At 35.5% G+C, this 20540-nt stretch overlaps 2 protein-coding genes across 2 annotated transcripts; one reads left to right on the forward strand and one right to left on the reverse strand.

Moving 5' to 3' along the window:
• Positions 1-936: 936 nt before the first annotated feature.
• LOC107889678 (disease resistance-like protein DSC1) lies at positions 937-6847 on the reverse strand. The gene is made up of 9 exons (XM_016814197.1): positions 6267-6847; positions 5104-6181; positions 4667-4972; positions 3038-4415; positions 2167-2271; positions 2018-2085; positions 1590-1671; positions 1436-1503; positions 937-1358 (listed from the first exon to the last, which is right to left on the reverse strand). The coding sequence occupies exons 1-4, from the start codon at positions 6761-6763 to the stop codon at positions 3063-3065; spliced, it is 3234 nt and encodes a 1077-aa protein (XP_016669686.1). The 5' UTR covers positions 6764-6847; the 3' UTR covers positions 937-1358; positions 1436-1503; positions 1590-1671; positions 2018-2085; positions 2167-2271; positions 3038-3062.
• A 6575-nt stretch (positions 6848-13422) lies between these two features.
• Positions 13423-17227, forward strand: LOC107890141 (disease resistance protein RPV1). Its single transcript, XM_016814646.1, has 6 exons — positions 13423-13877; positions 13995-14227; positions 14318-14671; positions 14836-15119; positions 15484-15807; positions 16091-17227. The coding sequence occupies exons 1-6, from the start codon at positions 13423-13425 to the stop codon at positions 17225-17227; spliced, it is 2787 nt and encodes a 928-aa protein (XP_016670135.1).
• Positions 17228-20540: the final 3313 nt, after the last annotated feature.

Below are 20540 nucleotides of genomic sequence, written 5' to 3' on the forward strand. Positions count from 1 at the left end.
AAAATTCAGCCAAGAGGATGACTCTGACAGCTTTGTAGCATAGTATTGATTTGTTTTTTGCAATCAATGAATGAAGATAAGGAAAAACACAAGAAAATCAATATCATGTGAATTTAATTGTGGAACGTGGGGGACCAAATTGTACATTAATCAATACTTGAACAATTATTTCACAGATTAGGCAAGAAAAACATATTAATAACAATAAACAGGAGTAGAGTCAAATTATTTGTTCAAATTTGAAAGTTGTTCAAAATATAAGAAATATTGAATAAAAATATGATGTCCGAAAAGTAAATTTAAACAAGATTTAAACTAAAAGTCCTCTTATTTTGGGTGGACTTAGACCAAAAAGGACCCACCCACAATATAAGAAATTTCATTGCAACCCAAAAGTATTTATTTAATCAATTATGAACCAAAAGTCTTGTAACTTATATCTCACTTCACTATTATTAAAGATTTTTTTGAGACATTATATAGCAACTTGTATTACTGGCAATATGCAAATAGAGAGTAGATATATTCAAGGGGATGAACTAGCTTGAAGGATTGTTTAAAGTATAAGAAAGTTCAGATAGAAAATATGAGGTTTGAAAAGTAGGTTTAGAAAATATTTAAGGTTTAAATTTACATTACCCAAGTGTCAACTAAAAACTTTAACAACTTCTCCAATTAAACCTTGACGTTAAGCATTTTAATTTACTAATTTTAAAGATTTTAATTAAGTTGAAGTCATGTTAATGCAGATCTTGTTTGATAAATTGTTAAAAAAATTTTAATCAACTGAAAATTAATATTTGTAATAGTTTAAATTTTTAAACACATTAAATAACCCACAATGAAAACTGTACAATAAAAGTTTTTCTAAACAAAATGTGGAAACAATAAACTTATATGTACTCTAGCTCGAACTCAATTCAATAATTATTAAAATAAATTCTAACTTTTTAAATTTTTAATAGAACTAAAATAGCTTGCAAACACTAATATGCACGCTCTTCTTTGAACTCTAAAAAAAAAATATAACCAAATCGAATTATCATCAACAACTCGATTAAATTAAATTAAATTTACCTCTAACAATTCTGAATTAAATGGAAGTACTGCCTCAATATCTCACTTCAACTAAAAATATAAAGCAAGCATTCAATAGAAGAAATTCAAGCCGACACAATATCTCTTTCACCCTGCTCTCAACTCCAATTGGTCTCCGATGAAATCAATTCTCCACTTCAAACAAAATAGCTCACCAATCTAGCAGGAGAACGAATACTGTCCAAAGTTGCCATTGAAAATAACCTCCAACTTCATGTATCCATTCCACAAGTTAAGGGAAAAAGCAATCTCTGCCAATTCTGGATTTATATGATGCATTGATAAATCAGGAAAAAGAAGGTTGCTAAAAGATCACAATGAATCAAAAGTAATTTACCTATCCAGGAAGGTTAAATTGCCAAGAGCACATGATTCCTGTAAAGCTCCAAAAACCATAAGGCATATCTGTTGACAAGTTGCAGTACTGCCTCAAGATCTTAGTTCAACCACAATATAAAGCAAGCATTCAGCAGAAGAAATTAAAAGCTTACTTGTTCCTCGTTTTCTGTATAATGGCCTTTCCAAAGATCTGCCATTTAGTCCCTCTATACTCTTTATTTTGTCTTCGTTCCCCTGATAGTAGCAAATTTATAAAGTCAAAGCTTAAACTCTAGGTTTTGGCTGACTTATACTACAATTCATAAAATTCTGTCATTAAAAAGCACATCTATAATTCTAAAAGATCAAAGTTATATAATTCTAAAAGATAATGCACAACAAATACCGACCACCTAGTCTTACATCAACAAAAAAGCCTAAGTTACAAGAAAAAACCAATATAACATTAATAAAAATCAGAAACCAGGTGATCAATCGATAGCTTTTAAACGAAACATGAAATGTATATCAATGAGTCAATATACCATTAAATGAAAATGCAGTGAGTATTAAGATACAAGATGATCAAATCTCTACTTACTCTGCCTATGTCATGAGCACCAATGCCAGAAACTAAACAATGAAGCTGAATGATGTCCATCACTGATCCTATGAAAACCAAGCAATAACAAGTTAACTGTCAAAAAAGAATTGAAGTATGAATCTTAATATCAGAATTCGGGTGCCCACCATGTCCTCCTCTGGATATTTTTATGAACTCCAAAGCAGAACCTTTTTGTTACTCTATTCAAATATTCAGTTGCCCCCCAATTTCCTTCACAATCTACTTTGTACCTGCAAAAAAAGGAAAAAAAATGACACAACCCTTAAACTCTTAAGTAAATAAATAAGAAACTGTCAAAAACTATAATTTCTAGAAAGAGATTTAACCCTTAAACTCTTTTACAAATTTCCCTTGTTATGTAGAATTATCACAAATTCTACTTTTAACATTTACATGGTAGAACTACAAGGTTTCAGTTTCTTTAAAAAATGGTATGTTGGGGATTTTTGACACCGGAGGAAGTATGTTTTGACAGCAGAGGAAGAAAACAGAGAACAGAACAAGGCAGGAAGCAAGATGCAAGAAAAATTTTACTTGCTCACAAATGTGCAGCAAGGGAGCTATGGCTTCAGCTCATTTAGCTCAATTTTTCAATACGAAAAACAATACAAATATAGTCAACTACACCTAAACATCCACCTAACACCACTAAGTTACATTGGAATTTATAAAAACATTACTTGCACACATAGGTAATCTGATTTATCAATCTATCAGCACCTAATTACATTAAAAGCTATACCAACTCAGTTCATTTTGAACTAAAGACTAAACTAGTGCTTGAAGTAACCAAATGAAAAGCAGCATGAACTTTAGCCAGCATAAGTATGGCTTTGCAGCTTGTTCTGCTTCTTGGCTGCTTCATGTGCTGCATGTGCTGCATGCATGCCAACTTCAACATGGTATAGCAATTTCTAAAGCAGAGCAAGTTAGATGTCATTTTGGTTCTAAAGCAGTTTATTTCCTCACAAGTTAAATGAAATGAAACCCACTTACTTGTGTTTAAGTGTGCCTAGCCCCTTTATGTTGTGGATTGGGGCTTAGGTTCTTCATCCACGTAAGATACATCTACACCGCATTTCTTCACCTTCATATTTTCTTCGCCCAAGTATTTGAGGTAGAATTCAAATGATGCCTGCTCATAACCCTCGTCTTTTTTAACCATATCACCACCAAATAGGATCAACACGTGGTCACCCATGCACCCCATCGATGCGCTATGATATTGCTTGCCTTGCCACACACTTTTGAACTTTTCATGACGAGCACCACTAGCAGCTGTCAATTGGCATTCACAGATAAATTCAGAACAATCCAAGAGAAGTTCAGTGAGGTCAGCCACAAGGCAGATGGAAAAAACCAAGAATCTGCTCCCACTACACCCATTTGGGGCTATCTTCAAGGTTAAGGAAGAATGATTGCTCTGATGTTCGAACTTATTTGATGGAATTTCGTTTCCCGGGAAATATGAATAAAAAACTCGTGGACGAAGATGATACTTTGATACCCATTTCTTGGCTAGGAATCTAATTTTGAGCATGGCATTTGCCGCAATGTTATCAATTGAATCTTGATTCAAGCTGAAGCAATTGCTGAATAACATGAAGCAGTCAAAATTATCAAAACTAGAATGGAGTTCATATAGATCTTGATGTTGCGCTGAGAACGATACTTCTTCTAATGATAGGCAGTAATTCGCATCCAATTGCCACAGATATGGAGGAAGCTCGGAGAGTAATTTAAGACTGTTGCATTCATGCACTGTCAAACATCCAAGGCTTTTAAACCTCAAGATTGGTGAGGGCGCACCACCTGTTGTCTCTCCTGAACAAAAGAGGGCGATATTGCACTGTAGCTTTTGAATGCTTGAGAAGCCCATATCCAACTCCCGAAGATTACTTAGAGGGTTGGAAGACAAGGACACTTCATTAATTTTAGTCCCACTTAAGTTTAAGCTCGTTAAGTTCTTTGGGGTTTCCGGGAATTTAGTGATCATGGAATAACTAAGATCCAGATCATCAAGATTTTTTAACTTTAAAATATTGCTTGATACACTTTGGACTTTTGAGTGTGACAAATCCAAACATTCAAGCATGTCGAGATACCCAATTGAATCAGGCACTTCTTCTATTCCAGTATTCGACAAATCTAACACCGAAAAGATATTTGGGACCTTGGGAAACATCTTGAGATTACAACATCCCTCAAATTCAAGTTCATCTAGAGATTCCAAATGATCGAGGCATGGAATTTCAACCAAATTATCACACCAACTACAGATAACTGTTTTAAGGTTGATGGCTCGTAATAGATTAGGGATCTTTCTTAATTTTTTGCAATAAGAAATATCGATATGCCTTAAATTAACAAGATCCTGTACCAAATGATAATATAAATTAGCTATATTACTTCAAAAATAAATTATTATAATATATTTGATGTGTTGGTGTAGTATAAATTCATTCACCATTAATAAATCAAAATGAAATTGTTTCTTCTAAAAACTAAAATATTTAGTATTTATTTTTAAATTTTTTTAATAAGACGCAATCGTATGATTCATAAATACATCAATTTTAAATTTTTTTTTTAAATGTTGAATGAAGAAAGTAAAAAAGTATATACCTGATGCTTATCTTCGTCCCAAAGTTGTTCCACATTGCTACCTCGTAGTCTCAATATGACAAGATTCTCTGGATTATAATTTGATGATAAAGATTTGAAGGGGTAACAATCCCAACAAAGACACCTTAGCTCATTAGGAAGGTATGCAATATCATCAACTTGGTCATAAGCATATCCCCCAACCCATTTAGTCAAAGAAAAGTAGATAAATCGAAGATTGTGCATGTTCTGTAAAGCAGTAGGGTTTATCCGTCGAACATCAGTAGGAGACATGCATACCTTTATTCCTTTAGTTAAATCAGTCCCCTAATAACCAATAAAAGAACATTCAAGTTAAACTTTGAAAATAACTATAAATAATTAAAATTGTTAAATACTCTTGTTAAATCAACAAATATATGAAAAACATATACAATCTAAAGAAAATTAGCACTTACCTTATTATATTTGAGCACTTGATCTACGTCTTTAGGATTCCATAATCTACTTTGCTCTTGAGGTCTTCTAGATTCTTGACGAACAATGTCTCTACCCATCTCTTCAAGCATATCATGCATAGAAATTTCGGAATAACTTTTGGTATCGAGTAAGCTCTTGTCGAGCAAGCTCCTTATTACACCATCTACACCCTTATAACAGCAATTGAGAATTTCTTCTACATTTTCTCTTCGTTCCCCTTTAAAGAAGATTGCAATATCGAGAAATATATTCTTCTCTATCTCATCAAGCCCATTAAAGCTACTCTCCAAAATCTGTAAAATTTTTGGTTGCGCACATTCCCTCAGTTTATCCACCTCGCTTTCCCATTCTTTTCTAGACTTTTTGTATAGTGTAGAACCACAAACTTTAAGAGCAAGTGGACTACCCTGGGCATATTTTACAAACTTGCGTGATAGATCTCGAAAATCAACTGCAGGATTCAACTGCTTAAATGCAAATGTAGAAAAAAGTTGAAGAGAGTCATTCGCATTTAACTTCTTTACCTCATGTATTTTATCAGCTCCTCCATTGTTAAGTATTTGTCTATCTCTGGATGTTACAATGATTTTGCTTCCAGGACCAAAATGTGTAACACCCATAAAATCTATTTGGTCTGGGTCACTAATATCATCAAGGACAAGAAGTACACTTTTATTGTTCAACCTCTCATTGTAAGGGTATCCTATGGAAGGGGTATCAACACAAATTTCTTTTTCCTTTAATAGTTTGGAAAGAAGATCATTTCGTAAAGATTCATCCCCCTGGTCTTTTATTTTCTTACTAACATTTCGCAGAAAGAAACGACTTTCAAACTCTGGAGAGACTTCCTTATATACAATATCAGCAAGGGTAGTTTTGCCAATACCACCCATTCCCCAAAGTCCTATTACACGACTGTCCGCTTGCTCAATCAGCCCCAAAATTATCCTTTTTTGATCATCTATTCCAACCAAATCTTCAGAAACACTTCTGCAATTGCTATTCAACTTTTTTAAAACATATTCAACGACGTCTTTAATGTACTCGGTTTCAGATCTATTAAACAATTGAAAAAATTAATAGTCAAAAGAAAGATATGTCAAATATAAGAAGATGAATGTACATGTATTTATATAGTTACCTATCGAATTTGCCTCCTTCTATATGCCACCCTTTTAATGTACCGACTTCAGTGAAGGCGACTTTCCATCGCTTCACTTCATCAACTGGCCTCTTTGATTCATGTTCTTCAAAGGATGTCTTAAAAGTCTCACCTATATTTCGCACATGGGATGGATCAACATGGTAAAAGATGGGAAGAGCAATATGTTTGTCAGTGGGCTTACGCTTGCGATCCATAATGTCAGAAAGTTCACCTAAGCATGACTTTGACGAAGCATAGTCTTTAGATAAAACGAGGATTGAGAGATTTGAGGCTGCAATTGCTTGAGAAAGTGCATCTGAAAGTTTCTCCCCTTTCTCTAGTTTTTCTTCATCGAAGAAGACATTCAATCCCGTGTCTTTCAAAGCTTTGAGTAGATGACTGGTGAAGTTATTGCGTGTGTCTTCACCTCTGAAGCTCAAGAAAACTTGATGTTTCACTTGAGGAGGAGGAGGAGGAGCAGACGAAGACGCCATGAAAGAGAACAAAATACGTTGAGGGAACTTTGATTTGCTTTGCTTCTATCGTAGGAAGAGAAACTGGTTTTATTAAATGGGAAAGAGACTGAAAGTGATTTTGTTAGACAGAAGCATAGGCGATGACTTGAGCTTAGCAAATTATTCTAAAACATAAGAGCATTGTCAGGTTTACTTGATAAACTACGCTTCATATTATTTTTAATATTTATACAGTTGATTCCAATGAAGAAAGGTTGAAAAGAGGTTGGCCGGCTTTGTTTATTTATTTAACTACCCATTGCAGCATACTATATGAATTTGATCTTTATGCAATCAGTTTTATATTGAATGTGTTGTGCATGGGGTTTGGTGATTGGTGTGTACTCTCAAAGTCATGGTCTGGTCTTCCAATGGGACAAAATTGTGATGCAAATAACATATTTGTTATTGAATAAATTAGTTGGGATTATTATAAATATAAAGAGTAATCTCAAAGTCATGGTCTTCCAATGGGCTTCATATTTTTATTAATGTACATTTGGTTCCAAGAAGAAAGGTTTAAAAGAGGGAGAATGAACACAGAAAAATAAAAACAACCCAAAGGTTGCGTATTCAATTATTCAAAAATAAAAATAAAGGGTAGATCACATTTTCGTTAACCAATTAAAACATCAATTACTTTAAAAATTCGAGTTGATATCTATTTTACACTAAAATGTTATTTTTTTTAAAAAAATTTTAATCAATACTTTAATTCTTTAATTTTCCTTTTTTTTCACATTATTTCTTTTTATCTTTTATAATGTCTAGTAATATTGACAATGTTCGAAATTTACCTCCTTCATAATTAAAAATCTATTTTCATCCCATTTAGAAATCTAAGTTGGCACTTAAAATCTAGTTGGACTGCCACTTAGGATTACCGTTAGAGAAAAAATTGAACTTAACAGTAGAGTGATCACTTCGTAACAAAATAATAACATAAGTGACTAAAACGTAATATTTCAAACATAAATGACTAAAATATAACATTAGGCAAATAAAAATGACTATTTTTATAGATTACCCTAAATTTATTTCATATTAATTTATAAATAATGTAAGTGTTGCGCGGAAGCGTGTGAAAGAGTAAAATTATTGTACTGAAAAATCACACTAAGTTCAATTCCCAGGAAAGAGAGGTAGATCACGAAGATCACTTAAATACCAAGTCTTTCCTAGCCAGAATATCCCTCTATCGTAATTTAATAGCACAATAAATCACTACAATCACATTCACAAAATATGCAAAACAAATAATAAAGAACACCAGAATTTTAACGAGGTTCAGCAAATTTTGCCTACGTCCTCGGGCACTACCAAATATATTTCACTCCAAAAATTACAAGTGAAATTTACAAATAGAGAGAGAGAATAATGCCTTAAGTAGAGAATGGCAATTATGGGATGAAGAAAGTAAGCAATGGTTAGGCCTATTTATAGTTGAGGTTCAAGGATCAACTTGCAATGTCCCTATACAATTAGGGACCAAAATTGCAATTATCCCATGCCAACTTTTAACCCAACTTGCCAACCAATATTACTTTCTACTTTCGGTGCCCACCCCATTTGACTTTTCAAACAATGGTGGGTTCCAATAATTTCCACCTTGAAGATTTGATTACGATAATCTTATCTTCACACAATTCTTTCTGCTTTTGACAACAATACTTGATAGTGCCTTCTTCAACTGTTAAACTTGCAGGATATTAATCAAGTTCAAACAATGTTCGAACTTGGTTGCTGTTACCACCTTGGTCATCATATCTGCGGGATTATCTGCAGTCTTGATCTTCTGAAGACAAATTTTCCCCTCTTCAATAATTTCCCGCACAAAATGGAATCGTACGTCGATATGTTTTGTACGTGCATGATAGACTTGATTCTTTGCTAAATGAATAGCACTTTGACTATCACAATACACGTTAATATGCTCCTGAACCAACCCCAAGGTTTTAGCCATACCTTGTAACCAAACAACCTCCTTTACAGCCTCTGTTACAGCCATGTACTCGGCTTCTGTGGTTGACAATGCAACTGTAGACTGTAGTGTAGACTTCCAACTTATTGGTCCTCCAGCAAGTGTAAACACATAACCGGTGGTTGATCTTCGCTTGTCCAAATCACCGGCATAGTCAGAATCAACGTACCCAATAACACCTTTACCAAGTGTATTATCCTGCTTGAACAGTAATCCAACATCCACGGTCTTCTGAATATACCGTAGAATCCATTTCATAGCTTGCCAATGTCCTTTTCCAGGATTATGCATATACCTGCTCACTATACTAACTGCCTGTGAAATGTCGGGTCTTGTACACACCATTGCATACATCAAGCTACCCACTGTATTAGAATACGGAACTTGCAACATGTATTCTCGTTCCGTATTCGTTGAAGGAGATAGTTGTGCAGAAAGCTTGAAATGAGAAGCCAACGGGGTACTTACAGGTTTTGTCTGCTCGTTCATGCCAAACTGCTGTAGTACCTTTTTCAAATACTGCTTCTGAGACAAGCTAACTCTATCATGAGCTCTATCTCTCCATATTTCCATGCCGAGAATCTTTTTAGCTTCTCCTAGATCTTTCATCTCAAACTCGAGATTGAGTTGAGTCTTCAATCTTTCAATCTCAACTTTGCTTTTAGATGCTATTAGCATATCATCAACATATAAGAGCAAGTATATGAAAGTTCCTTCTTGTAGCTTCTGAAAATACACGCAATGATCAAATTTACTTCTTGTGTACCTTTGCCCTTTCATGAACTGATCAAATCGCTTGTACCACTGCCTCGGAGATTACTTCAATCCATAAAGCGACTTTGTCAGTTTCCAAACCCAATTTTCTTTTCCAGCAACCTTGAATCCATCTGGCTGAGTCATATAGATTTCCTCTTCCAAATCACCGTGTAAAAACGCGGTCTTCATATCAAGCTGAACTAGTTCAAGATCATATTGCGCAATCAAGGCTAGCAAAATCCGAATAGACGAATGCTTCACAACTGGAGAAAACACTTCATTGTAGTCTATTTCTTCTTTCTGAGCGTAACCCTTTGCTACTAATCTAGCCTTGTATCGAATTTCATTTTTATCAGGAAATCCTTCCTTCTTTGCATATACCCATTTGCATCCAATTGCCTTCTTTCCCTTGGGTAGTGTCACCAACTCCCAGGTCTTATTTTTATGAAGAGACTGCATTTCTTCATTCATTGCTTGCTTCTACTTTACACCATCAGGGTTACTTATTACTTCTGTGTAAGTAGAAGGAACATCATCATCTGTAATTGGAAGTGCATAGGCCACTATATCATCAAAGTGAGCAGGCTTACGAATCTATCTTCTTGGCCTTCTATATGCAATTGAATCTTGTTGCTGTAGAGGTTCTTGGGTGGGAACCTCTTCATCATTTTTCCCTTCAATATTAGCTGGATCATCATTAACCTTTTCAAGCTCCACCTGCTGCAAAGTACTACTGGTTTTGTCATCCTTTTGTGAATCCTTGTACTTCAACATGGTTGATTCATCAAAAGTCACATCTCTACTGAAAACAATCTTCCTTGTATCAGGACACCAGAGACGATATCCTTTTACTCCATCAGTTATACCCAAGAATAATGCTTTCTTTGCTCTTGGGTCTAACTTAGATTCTTTTACATGATAATATGCAGTGGAACCAAATACATGCAAAGAATCATAATCAGTAGCAGATTTACCAGTCCACATCTCTATAGGAGTTTTTCCATTTATTGCAGCTGATGGCAAACGGTTAATTAGATGGCACGCATATGTAACTGCCTCAGCCCAAAATTCTTTGCCCAATCCAGCATTGGACAACATACATCGAACTTTCTCCAGTATAGTTCGATTCATTCGTTCTGCCACCCCATTTTGCTGTGGTGTATCCCGAACAGTGAAGTGTCGCACAATGCCCTCATCTTGGCATACTTGTAGAAATGGATCGTTTTTGTACTCAGTACCATTATCTGATCGAAGTCGTTTGACCTTTCGACCAGTCTGAGTCTCCACCATCTTCTTCCATTTCAGAAATGCATCCAAAACTTCACTTTTTCTTTTCATTAGATACACCCATACTTTTCTTGAATAATCATCAACAAAAGTAACAAAATAGTGCATACCTCCCAAAGAAGCTACTTTGGTAGGTCCCCACACATCACTGTGAACGTAGTCTAGAATTCCTTTCGTATTGTGAATTGCTGGACCAAATTTTACCCTCTTCTGCTTGCCCAGAACACAATGTTCACAGAATTCCATTTTGCAAGAATTTGCACCTTTCAATAAGCCTTGTTTCACCAATGTCTGCAAAGCTTTTTCACCAGCATGTCCCAATCGCATATGCCATAATCTGGTAGCCTCTGAATCTACATCTTTTGTAGAAACTGTTGATGTTGATCCAATAACTGTACTTCCATTTAAAAAATACAAGTTATTTCTTCTTGTGCCTTTCATCACCGTCAGTTGCCCAGCTACTACTTTTAGTAATCCATCTCTCAAAGTGATTGTGAGCCCTTTAGATTCTAGGGCACCTAATGAGATGAGATTTTTCTTCAGGCTAGGTACGTAGCGAACATCTGTCAAGACTTGGATTGAGCCGTCGTGATTCTTCAATTGGACTGTACCCACTCCCATTGTCTTACAAGCACTATCATTGCCCATAAGAACAATTCCACCTTCTAGCTCTTTAAGACTAGAAAACCAGTCCTTATTAGGACACATATGGTAAGTACATCCTGAATCCAAAATCCACTCATCCGTTTGACATGCCATTGCCATGCCAACCAAGCTAAAGTCTGACTCCTCATCATGCTCCGCTACACATGCATTAGAAATAGCCTTGCCCTTTTGTAGCTTAGGACAATTCTTTTTCCAATGTCCTTTTTCACGGCAAAAGGCACATTCAACTTTGGCGGGTCTCCCTTTGGACTTTCCCCTTCTACCAGATTTGCTGCTGTGTGAACGACCTCTTACTGTTAAGACTTCTGCGGTTGTATCTTTGTGATCTTTTTTATCTTTCTTTCGAGTCTCAGATCTATACAACGCACTACAGACTGCATCAAATGTGATCGTGTCCTTCCCATGAAGCAATGTGGTGGTAAGATGATCATATTCATCAGGAAGGGAATTCAACAACAATAATGCCTTGTCTTCATCTTCAAATTTCTCATCCAAATTTAGCAAGTCTGCTAAAATTTTATTGAATGAGTTCACATGGTCATTCATCGACATACCGGGTGCATACTTGAATCGATAAAGTTTCTTTTTCATATAAAGCCTATTTGAAGACTTTTCGTTAGAAACTTTTCTTCCAGTGTATCCCATAACTTCTTCGCTGATGTCTCCCTCATGACAGAGTACTTCTGCTCTTTGGCCAAACATTGGCGGATTGTACCACACGCCTGTCTATTGATCTTGGCCCACTCCTTGTCATCCATCTTGTCAGGTTTTTCTTCAAGGGCTATATCTAGCTCTTGCTGACATAAGACATCCAGGATCTCACATTGCCACATACCAAAATTATTGGTACCGTCAAATTTCTCTACTTCAAATTTTGCATTTGTCACAGTAGTCCTTGCTGATGACGATGCTGCTGCCATTTTTCTCCTCAATCCCAACTACCGTATACGTGAACAGTACCGTATACGTGAATAATGCCGTATACATGAATAGTACCGTATACGTAAATAGTGCTGTATACGTGAATAGTACCGTAAACGATCGTATTCCCCAAGTACGAACCTGGCTCTGGTACCAATTGTTGCGCGGAAGCGTGTGAAAGAGTAAAATTATTGTACTGAAAAATCACACTAAGTTCAATTCCCAGGAAAGAGAGGTAGATCACGAAGATCACTTAAATACCAAGTCTTTCCTAGCCAGAATATCCCTCTATCGTAATTTAATAGCACAATAAATCACTACAATCACATTCACAAAATATGCAAAACAAATAATAAAGAACACCAGAATTTTAACGAGGTTCAGCAAATTTTGCCTACGTCCTCGGGCACTACCAAATATATTTCACTCCAAAAATTACAAGTGAAATTTACAAATAGAGTGAGAGAATAATGCCTTAACTAGAGAATGGCAATTATGGGATGAAGAAAGTAAGCAATGGTTAGGCCTATTTATAGTTGAGGTTCAAGGATCAACTTGCAATGTCCCTATACAATTAGGGACCAAAATTGCAATTATCCCATGCCAACTTTTAACCCAACTTGCCAACCAATATTACTTTCTACTTTCGGTGCCCACCCCATTTGACTTTTCAAACAATGGTGGGTTCTAATAGTAAGTATGAACAAGTGAATTGATTATTAGTTTATTACCCCACCACCATCAAAACACTCACTTTTGTCGGCAAGATAATAAAGAGAATTGATTATCTCATGTGGTGTGACAAGTAACAACTATGATGACTAAAAGATAATTGGCTAAGCTCAAATCGTTGCCTATGCTCTTGCCTAATAAAAATGCCTTCAATCTCTTTCCCATTTAATAAAAGGATACCAAAGATGATGGATATTTTACACTTGTTCTTCTTTCAATAATACCACAACCCAAGCAAGACACGCTTCCTATATTTTTCTCTTTTTTGCTTTAAGCACACCATCAATACTCTTTCATGGCTGCTTCTTCATCATCTTCTAGTCTAATGAAGTATCATGTTTTCTTGAGCTTCAGAGGTGAAGACACGCGCCTTAATTTCACCAGTCACTTACTTCAAGCTTTGAAAAGCAAGGGACTTCAAATTTTCTTCGATGAAGAAAAACTGGAGAAAGGGGAGCAGCTTTCACAAGCACTTTCTCGAGCAATTGCAGTCTCAAATATCTCAATCATCGTTTTGTCTGCAGACTATGCCTCTTCGAAATCATGCTTGGTTGAACTCTCTGACATCATGATCCGCAAGAGCTCTCAAGGACATATTGTTCTTCCCATCTTTTATCATGTTGATCCTTCCAACGTGCGAAATATTGGTGGGAGTTTTGAGACATCCTTCGAAGAGCATGAATCAAAGCAACCAACTGATAGTATACAACGATGGAAATCAGCTTTTGCAGAGGTCGGTAAATTAAAAGGGTGGCATATAGAATGAGGCAAAATTGATAGGTAACTATATTTTCTCATCTTGTTATATTCGACTTATCTTTGGTTTAGATTTCATATTTAATTATTTATATTTTTATTGTTTTCTAGACCTGAAACCGAGTACATTAAAGATGTTGTTGAATATGTTATAAAAGAATTGAGGAATATGAAGTTTAGAAGTGGTTCTAGAGAATTGGTTGGAATAGAATATCAGAAAAATACGATTTTGAAGCTGATTAAGCAAAATGACTGTCGTGTATTAGGACTTTGGGGAATGGGTGGTCAAGGCAAAACAACCCTTGCTGATGCTGTATATAAAAAAATCTCTTCAGAGTTTGAAAGTCATTGCTTTCTTCAAAATGTTAGAGAGGAAATAAGAAAACAGGGGAAGAAATCTTTATGAAATGAACTTTTTTCGAAATTATTGAAAGATGTTGATATAGGCACCCCCTCCATAGGATCCACTTTAACTCAAGAGATGCTCAACAATAAGAAACTACTTGTTGTACTTGATGATGTTGATGACATAGACCAAATAGATTATATGGGTGTCGAATATTTTGGTTCTCAATGTAAAATCATTATAACATCTAGAGATAGACAAGTGCTTGAGAGTGGAGGAGCTGACACAATACATGAGGTGAAAGGGTTAAATGAGAACAATTCTCTTCAACTTTTTTCTACCTTTGCGTTTAAGCAGTTGAATCCCGCAATTGGTTTTCAAGATCTATCCCGTAGGTTTGTAAAGTACACCCAAGGCAATCCACTTGCTCTTAAAGTTCTGGGTTCTGATTTAAATAAAAGAAGTATAAATTATTGGGAAAGTAAGGTGGAGAAGCTAAAGGACTGTCCCCCGGAAAAAAAATTTCGGAGGCTTTGAAAAGTAGTTATGATGGGCTAGATATAGTAGAGCAGAATATATTTCTTGACATTGCATGCTTCTTTAAAGGGGAACCCATAAAACGAACAAAACACATTCTAAGCGGTTGTTATAAGGGTGTAGAGTGTGGAATAAACAAATTGGTTGACAAGTGCTTGATTAATCTCTCATCTTCTGTTGATTATTCTGGTTATGTTACAATGCGCCGTAAGAGATATCCAGAAATAATTTCTATGCATGATATGCTTGAAGGGATGGGAAAGGACATTGTTCGCAAAGAATCTAAAACCCTTGGTAAGTGCAGTAGACTATGGAATCATAGACACGTGGAACAAGTTTTCAAGTATAATAAAGTAAGCACTAATTATTTATACTCTCTTATTTTTCTAATATGCTTTAATGAGATACTATCATTTGGTTCAACATCACTATATAAACCTATACATTTGATATCATATCAAGTATTATCCCTTTTAATTAGTATTTAGAAAATAAAATATTTATTGTCTTACTGGACACATAATAACCATGTCTTAGGTATAATGTAGAATTTGTTAAAGGTTTATGACTTAGTTAAATACCTAATGCATTGGTTTGAAAAAAAAAACCTTTTGTATCTAAAACTTCCTAATATAATTACTTTCTTTATGAGTTATTTAATGGAATGCCCATAAATTTCTCTATGCTAATATTTGATAAATTGGTTTTCTTCATTAGGGGACTGATCGAATTCAAGGAATAAAGTTAGACATGTCACATATGGATAATCTACTGTTCCAACCTTTTGTTTTTGAAAACATGATTAATCTTAGATATATCTTCTTCTATTTTCCTTCAAGTTTGTTGCATATGGAGCGTAGCTATTATAAGAAGCTTCTTACATACCAAGTTGATATTGTATCTCTTCATGATGAGTTAAGGTATCATCGATGGGATTATTACCCCTTCAAATCTTTACCATCAAGTTTTAATCCAAAGAACCTTGTTGTGTTGAAATTAGCATATGGAAACATGGAACAACTTTGGAACGAAAGTCATCAGGTATATATACTTTCTCCATCCAAGAAATTTTTTTAAGAAAAAGAACTTATAATTGATATAGCATTTAATAACATGTTTTTATTAATTTTTAAAAGAATAAATATAAAGATTTTATTTTATTTTTTAAAAGAAGCAATTTGATCTATTAATGGTGGGCGAATTAATACACCCAATACATCAAATATAATTTTTTATTTGGATAGAGTCTAAGCAAATATAAATTTTTATTTGGATAGAGTCTAAGTAAATGATGCTCAGTACTTTATGTTCTCATCATGTGCAGGATCTTGTTCATTTACGGAAAATGAATCTTTTTAGTTGCAAAAATTTAAAGAAGATCCCTAATTTATTAGGAGTCGTCAACCTTGAAAGACTTGACTGTGAAAATTGCGAAAGTTTGGTTGAGCTTCCTTCCCTCCACCATTTGACATCACTTCAAGCCCTTCACCTTAAGGGATGTCGTAGTCTCAAGAAGTTTCCCGAGATCCCAAATAACTTTTCATGGTTAGATTTATCAAAAACCGGAATAGAAGAAGTACCTGATTTAATTGGGCATCTCCTCAGACTTGAATGGTTGAGGTTGAGAAACTCAAGGGTAAAGTATGTATCAAGTATTTCAAAGTTGGAATCCATTTATTTTCTGGATCTTAGTGGTTGTCCAATCCTCAAATTACTCTCAGAGCTTCCACCATATCTGCAAGGCTTGAGTGTACATGACTGCACATCATTAGTAAAAGTATCCTTTGCAGATCAAAATTTATATAAGTTTGATTCTTTAGATGATGATGATGTGATTTGCATGCTATTCTGTAATTGCTTCAACTTGAATCAAGAGTCAACTAATAACATTGAGGCAAATGCCATGCTCAAAATTGGATCCCTAGCTAAGAAATGGGCAGCGAGATATGATTGGGAATACCAGCGTGAGGACTTTCCAAGATTGATTTGTTGTTTCCCAGGGAACAAAATTTCAGCAGACAAGTTCAAGTGTCAGAGCATGAATTCTTCCTTAAGTTTGAAGATAGCTCAAAATAGGGGTAGTGGGAGCAGAGTTTTGGTTTTTGCTATCTGCCTTGTGGCTGATCTCACTCACTGCCATCGCTTTAAATATCTTCATTGTTATTGTGAGTACCAACTTACAGCCTCCGATTGTGGCAAAGAAAAGTTCAAAAGTATTATACCTTTCTTGGATGATTCTGCGTCAAAGAAGTGCATGGGTGATCACGTTTTTATTCTATCTAGCAAGAAAATGGTTAAAAGAGACAAGAATTATGAGGAGGCATCATTTGAATTTGCCATCATAGATTTTGATTACGAAAAATTAGAAAGTATCGAGGTGGAGAGATCTGGTGTTCATGTATTTTACGTGGACGCAGAGAGTGATACTGATACTACAGAAATGGATCAAAAGAAGCTTTAGCCATGATGGTGAAGAAGGGGATAGAGGCCCTAAACGATTGAAATAGTTTTTATTTCTTTTCATCTTTGGCTTTGGTTTTCAGGAGTTTCAACTTCTGAATCATGTCATCCAAATGCATAGGTAAGGGGTTTTCATCTCATTTTTTTCATATTATCATACATTTTTCAGTTTTTTTTTCATTTTTCATATTGCCATGCTTTTGTTTTTTTACAATTTTTAAAAGTAAATTTTCAACTTTTAAATTAATTGCCTATGATAGAAAATGAAGTGCTTTACTTAATTAAAACCAACCAAGATGAATCTAACTTGCTCTGCTTTAAAAATTGCTTGTCATTTAGAAAGTGCTTTACCATCTTTGAGAAACTGAAACCTTGTAGTTCCATATTGTAAATGTTAAAAGCACAGTTTATGAACATAAAATGGAAATTTGTTCTATAGTTGTGGTAGTTGCTTATTATTATTTTTCTCATATCTATTCCCCTGTTGTGTATGTGTTCTTTTGTAGGTATAGAATATATTGTCCAAGAAGGAAATTCTCCATATTAATTGATTTGGAGGAAAATTGAATGGCAACCGGAGATTTCAATACAGTAGCAAAATGATTCTGCTTTGGAGTTGATAAAATATCCATAGGGACCCACCAAAATTTAGATATTAAAATTCATGCTTAATTCTTATTGATAGTTGACTTGCTATTGGTTGATTTTTTTTAATTCATAGAACCGATGGTGGACTCGATCCAGCTTCATTGTTTAGTTTCCAACATCGGTGTCTGCATTTTCCGTCAATGATATCTTGATTCATTAGAAAGATTGGTTATTTGTGAGATTGGTTTTTCTTATATTCTTTGCTTTTGTATTGATGTTGTTGAAAAGTCAAATTAAAAGGGGTGTTGAAAAGTCAAAAAAATGGGAGGTGCAAGTGGCACCGAAAGAAAAAAAATGGTAGGCAAGTTGTTTAAAGTTGAATGGGATAATTGCAATTTTGGTCCCTAATTTTTTAGGCCATTTGCAAGTTAGTCCCTGAACCTCAACTATAAATAGGCCTAACCATTTCTCATTTACACCATCCCAACCAATCTTTCTCTCTTAGTTTTCTTTCTTCTCCCATTTGAGAATTCTTAAGGAATTCTATTTATTTGTAATATTTTGAAGATAGTAAAGTTATCATCTGGTGTTAGTGCCCAGGACGTAGGTATAATTTACCGAACCTCGTTAAAACTCTTGTGTTCTTTCTTGTCCTATTTTTCTTTCAATATTTGAGGGTATAATAGTAGTATTTAATTGTGCTATTAAATTACTATAGAAGGGATATTCTGACTAAGGAAAGACTTGGTATTTAAGAGATCCATGTGATCCACCTCTCTTCCCTGGGAATTGAACTTTGTGTGATTTTTTAGTACAATAATTTACACTCTTCCGACCCTATTGGAACAACAAGTGGTATCAAGAGCCGAAGGTTAATCGTAGTATGCTCTGTGGTTGCAGTTTGAACTGATCTTCCACATCAGAAAAGATTTCCTTAGGTATATTGAAAGATTATGGAGAAAACGGTCGGTGTAGGAGCTTCAACATCGTCCATGTGGACAAGACCGACAATTGCAAATGCAAGACTGGCCGTGGAGATCTTTGATGGCACGGGCCATTTTGGTATGTGGCAAAGTGAGGTTCTAGATGCCCTTTTTCAACAGGGTCTAGACATTGCCATTGATGAAGAGAAACCAGATGATGTACAGGAGAAAGATTGGAAGGCGATCAATCGGTTGGCATGTGGCACAATTCGATCATGCATTTCTCGAGAGCAGAGGTATGCTTTTTCAAAGGAGACTTCTGCAAATAAGTTTTGGGTGGCACTTGAAGAAAATTTTTGAAGAAAAACAGTCAAAATAAGCTCCACTTGAAGAAAAGACTGTTTCGCTTCACTTACGTCCCAAGTACCACAATGAATGATCACATCACCCAATTTAATCAGTTAGTCACTGATTTGCTAAATATGGACGAGACATTCAAAGATGAAGATTTGGCTTTGATGCTGTTGGGGTCACTTCCTGAGGAGTTTGAGTTCCTAGAAACTACTCTACTTCATGGCAGGAGTGATATATCTCTGAGCGAAGTCTGTGCGGCCTTATACAGTTATGAACAGAGAAAGAAGGACAAACAGAAAAACTCAATCAGAGATACAGAAGCTTTAGTAGTCCGAGGTCGTTCATACACTCGGAAGAAAACTCAGAAGGGGAGATCAAAGTCAAAGTCCAGACTCAGGAAAGATGAATGTGCCTTTTGTCATGAGAAAGGCCACTGGAAGAAAAATTGTCCAAAGCTGAAGAATAAGGGAAAAGCTGATGTAGATGCTTGTGTTGCAAAACATGATACTAGTGACTCTGAACTATCACTGGTTGCATCATTATCATCGTTCCATTCAGATGAGTGGATATTGGATTCGGGTTGTACCTATCATATGTCCCCTAACCGGGAGTGGTTCTCTGATTTAGTAGAACTAAATGGAAGAGTTGTTTATATGGGCAATGACAATGCCTGTAAAACTGTTGGGATAGGTTCAATCCAATTAAAGAATCAAGATGGATCAACCAGAGTTCTGACTGATGTTCGGTACGTGCCCAGTTTGAAGAAAAATCTCATCTCATTGGGAGCTATGGAATCCAATGGTTCAGTTGTTACTATGAGAGATGGGATTTTGAAAGTGACATCTGGCGCACTTGTGATATTGAAGGGCATCAGGAAAAATAACTTGTATTACTACCAAGGTAGTACAGTTATTGGAGCAGTCGCTACAGCTTCCGGTAACAAAGAATTGGACTCAATGCAGTTGTGGCATATGAAGTTGGGACATGCCAGCGAAAAATCCTTGCAAATTCTGGCAAAGCAAGGATTGTTGAAAGGTGTAAAGGCTTGCAAATTAAAATTTTGCGAGCATTGTGTTCTGGGAAAGCAAAAGAGAGTGAAATTCGGTACTGCTATCCATAATACAAAAGGTATTTTGGAATATGTTCACTCAGATGTGTGGGGGCCTTCCAAGACACCTTCATTGGGAGGAAAACACTACTTTGTTACTTTTGTTGATGACTTTTCCAGAAGAGTTTGGGTGTATACCATGAGAACTAAGGATGAAGTGCTTAGAGTTTTTCTTAAATGGAAAACTATGATCGAAAACCAGACTGGCAAGAAAATCAAGCGGCTTAGGACGGACAATGGAGGGGAATATAAAAGTGATCCGTTCTTCGATATGTGCCAAGAGTATGGTATTGTTCGACACTTCATAGTTAGGTATACACCACAGCAGAATAGATTGGCAG

The sequence above is a fragment of the Gossypium hirsutum genome, chromosome A10, assembly GCF_007990345.1.
Source record: "Gossypium hirsutum isolate 1008001.06 chromosome A10, Gossypium_hirsutum_v2.1, whole genome shotgun sequence".
NCBI classification, from domain to species: domain Eukaryota; kingdom Viridiplantae; phylum Streptophyta; class Magnoliopsida; order Malvales; family Malvaceae; genus Gossypium; species Gossypium hirsutum.

Bases quoted from the DNA above. Each gene is read 5' to 3' on its own strand.
- LOC107889678 (XM_016814197.1), bottom strand. From the start codon at position 6,763: ATGGCGTCTTCGTCTGCTCCTCCTCCTCCTCCTCAAGTGAAACATCAA. The intron at 4,973-5,103 runs GTAAGTGCTAAT...ATTGGTTATTAG, and splicing joins AAGTGCTCAAATATAATAAG to GGGACTGATTTAACTAAAGG. The intron at 4,416-4,666 runs GTATATACTTTT...CATTTGGTACAG, and splicing joins GGGACGAAGATAAGCATCAG to GATCTTGTTAATTTAAGGCA.
- LOC107890141 (XM_016814646.1), top strand. From the start codon at position 13,423: ATGGCTGCTTCTTCATCATCTTCTAGTCTAATGAAGTATCATGTTTTC. The intron at 14,228-14,317 runs GTCATTGCTTTC...AATTATTGAAAG, and splicing joins AATCTCTTCAGAGTTTGAAA to ATGTTGATATAGGCACCCCC. The intron at 15,808-16,090 runs GTATATATACTT...CATCATGTGCAG, and splicing joins TTTGGAACGAAAGTCATCAG to GATCTTGTTCATTTACGGAA.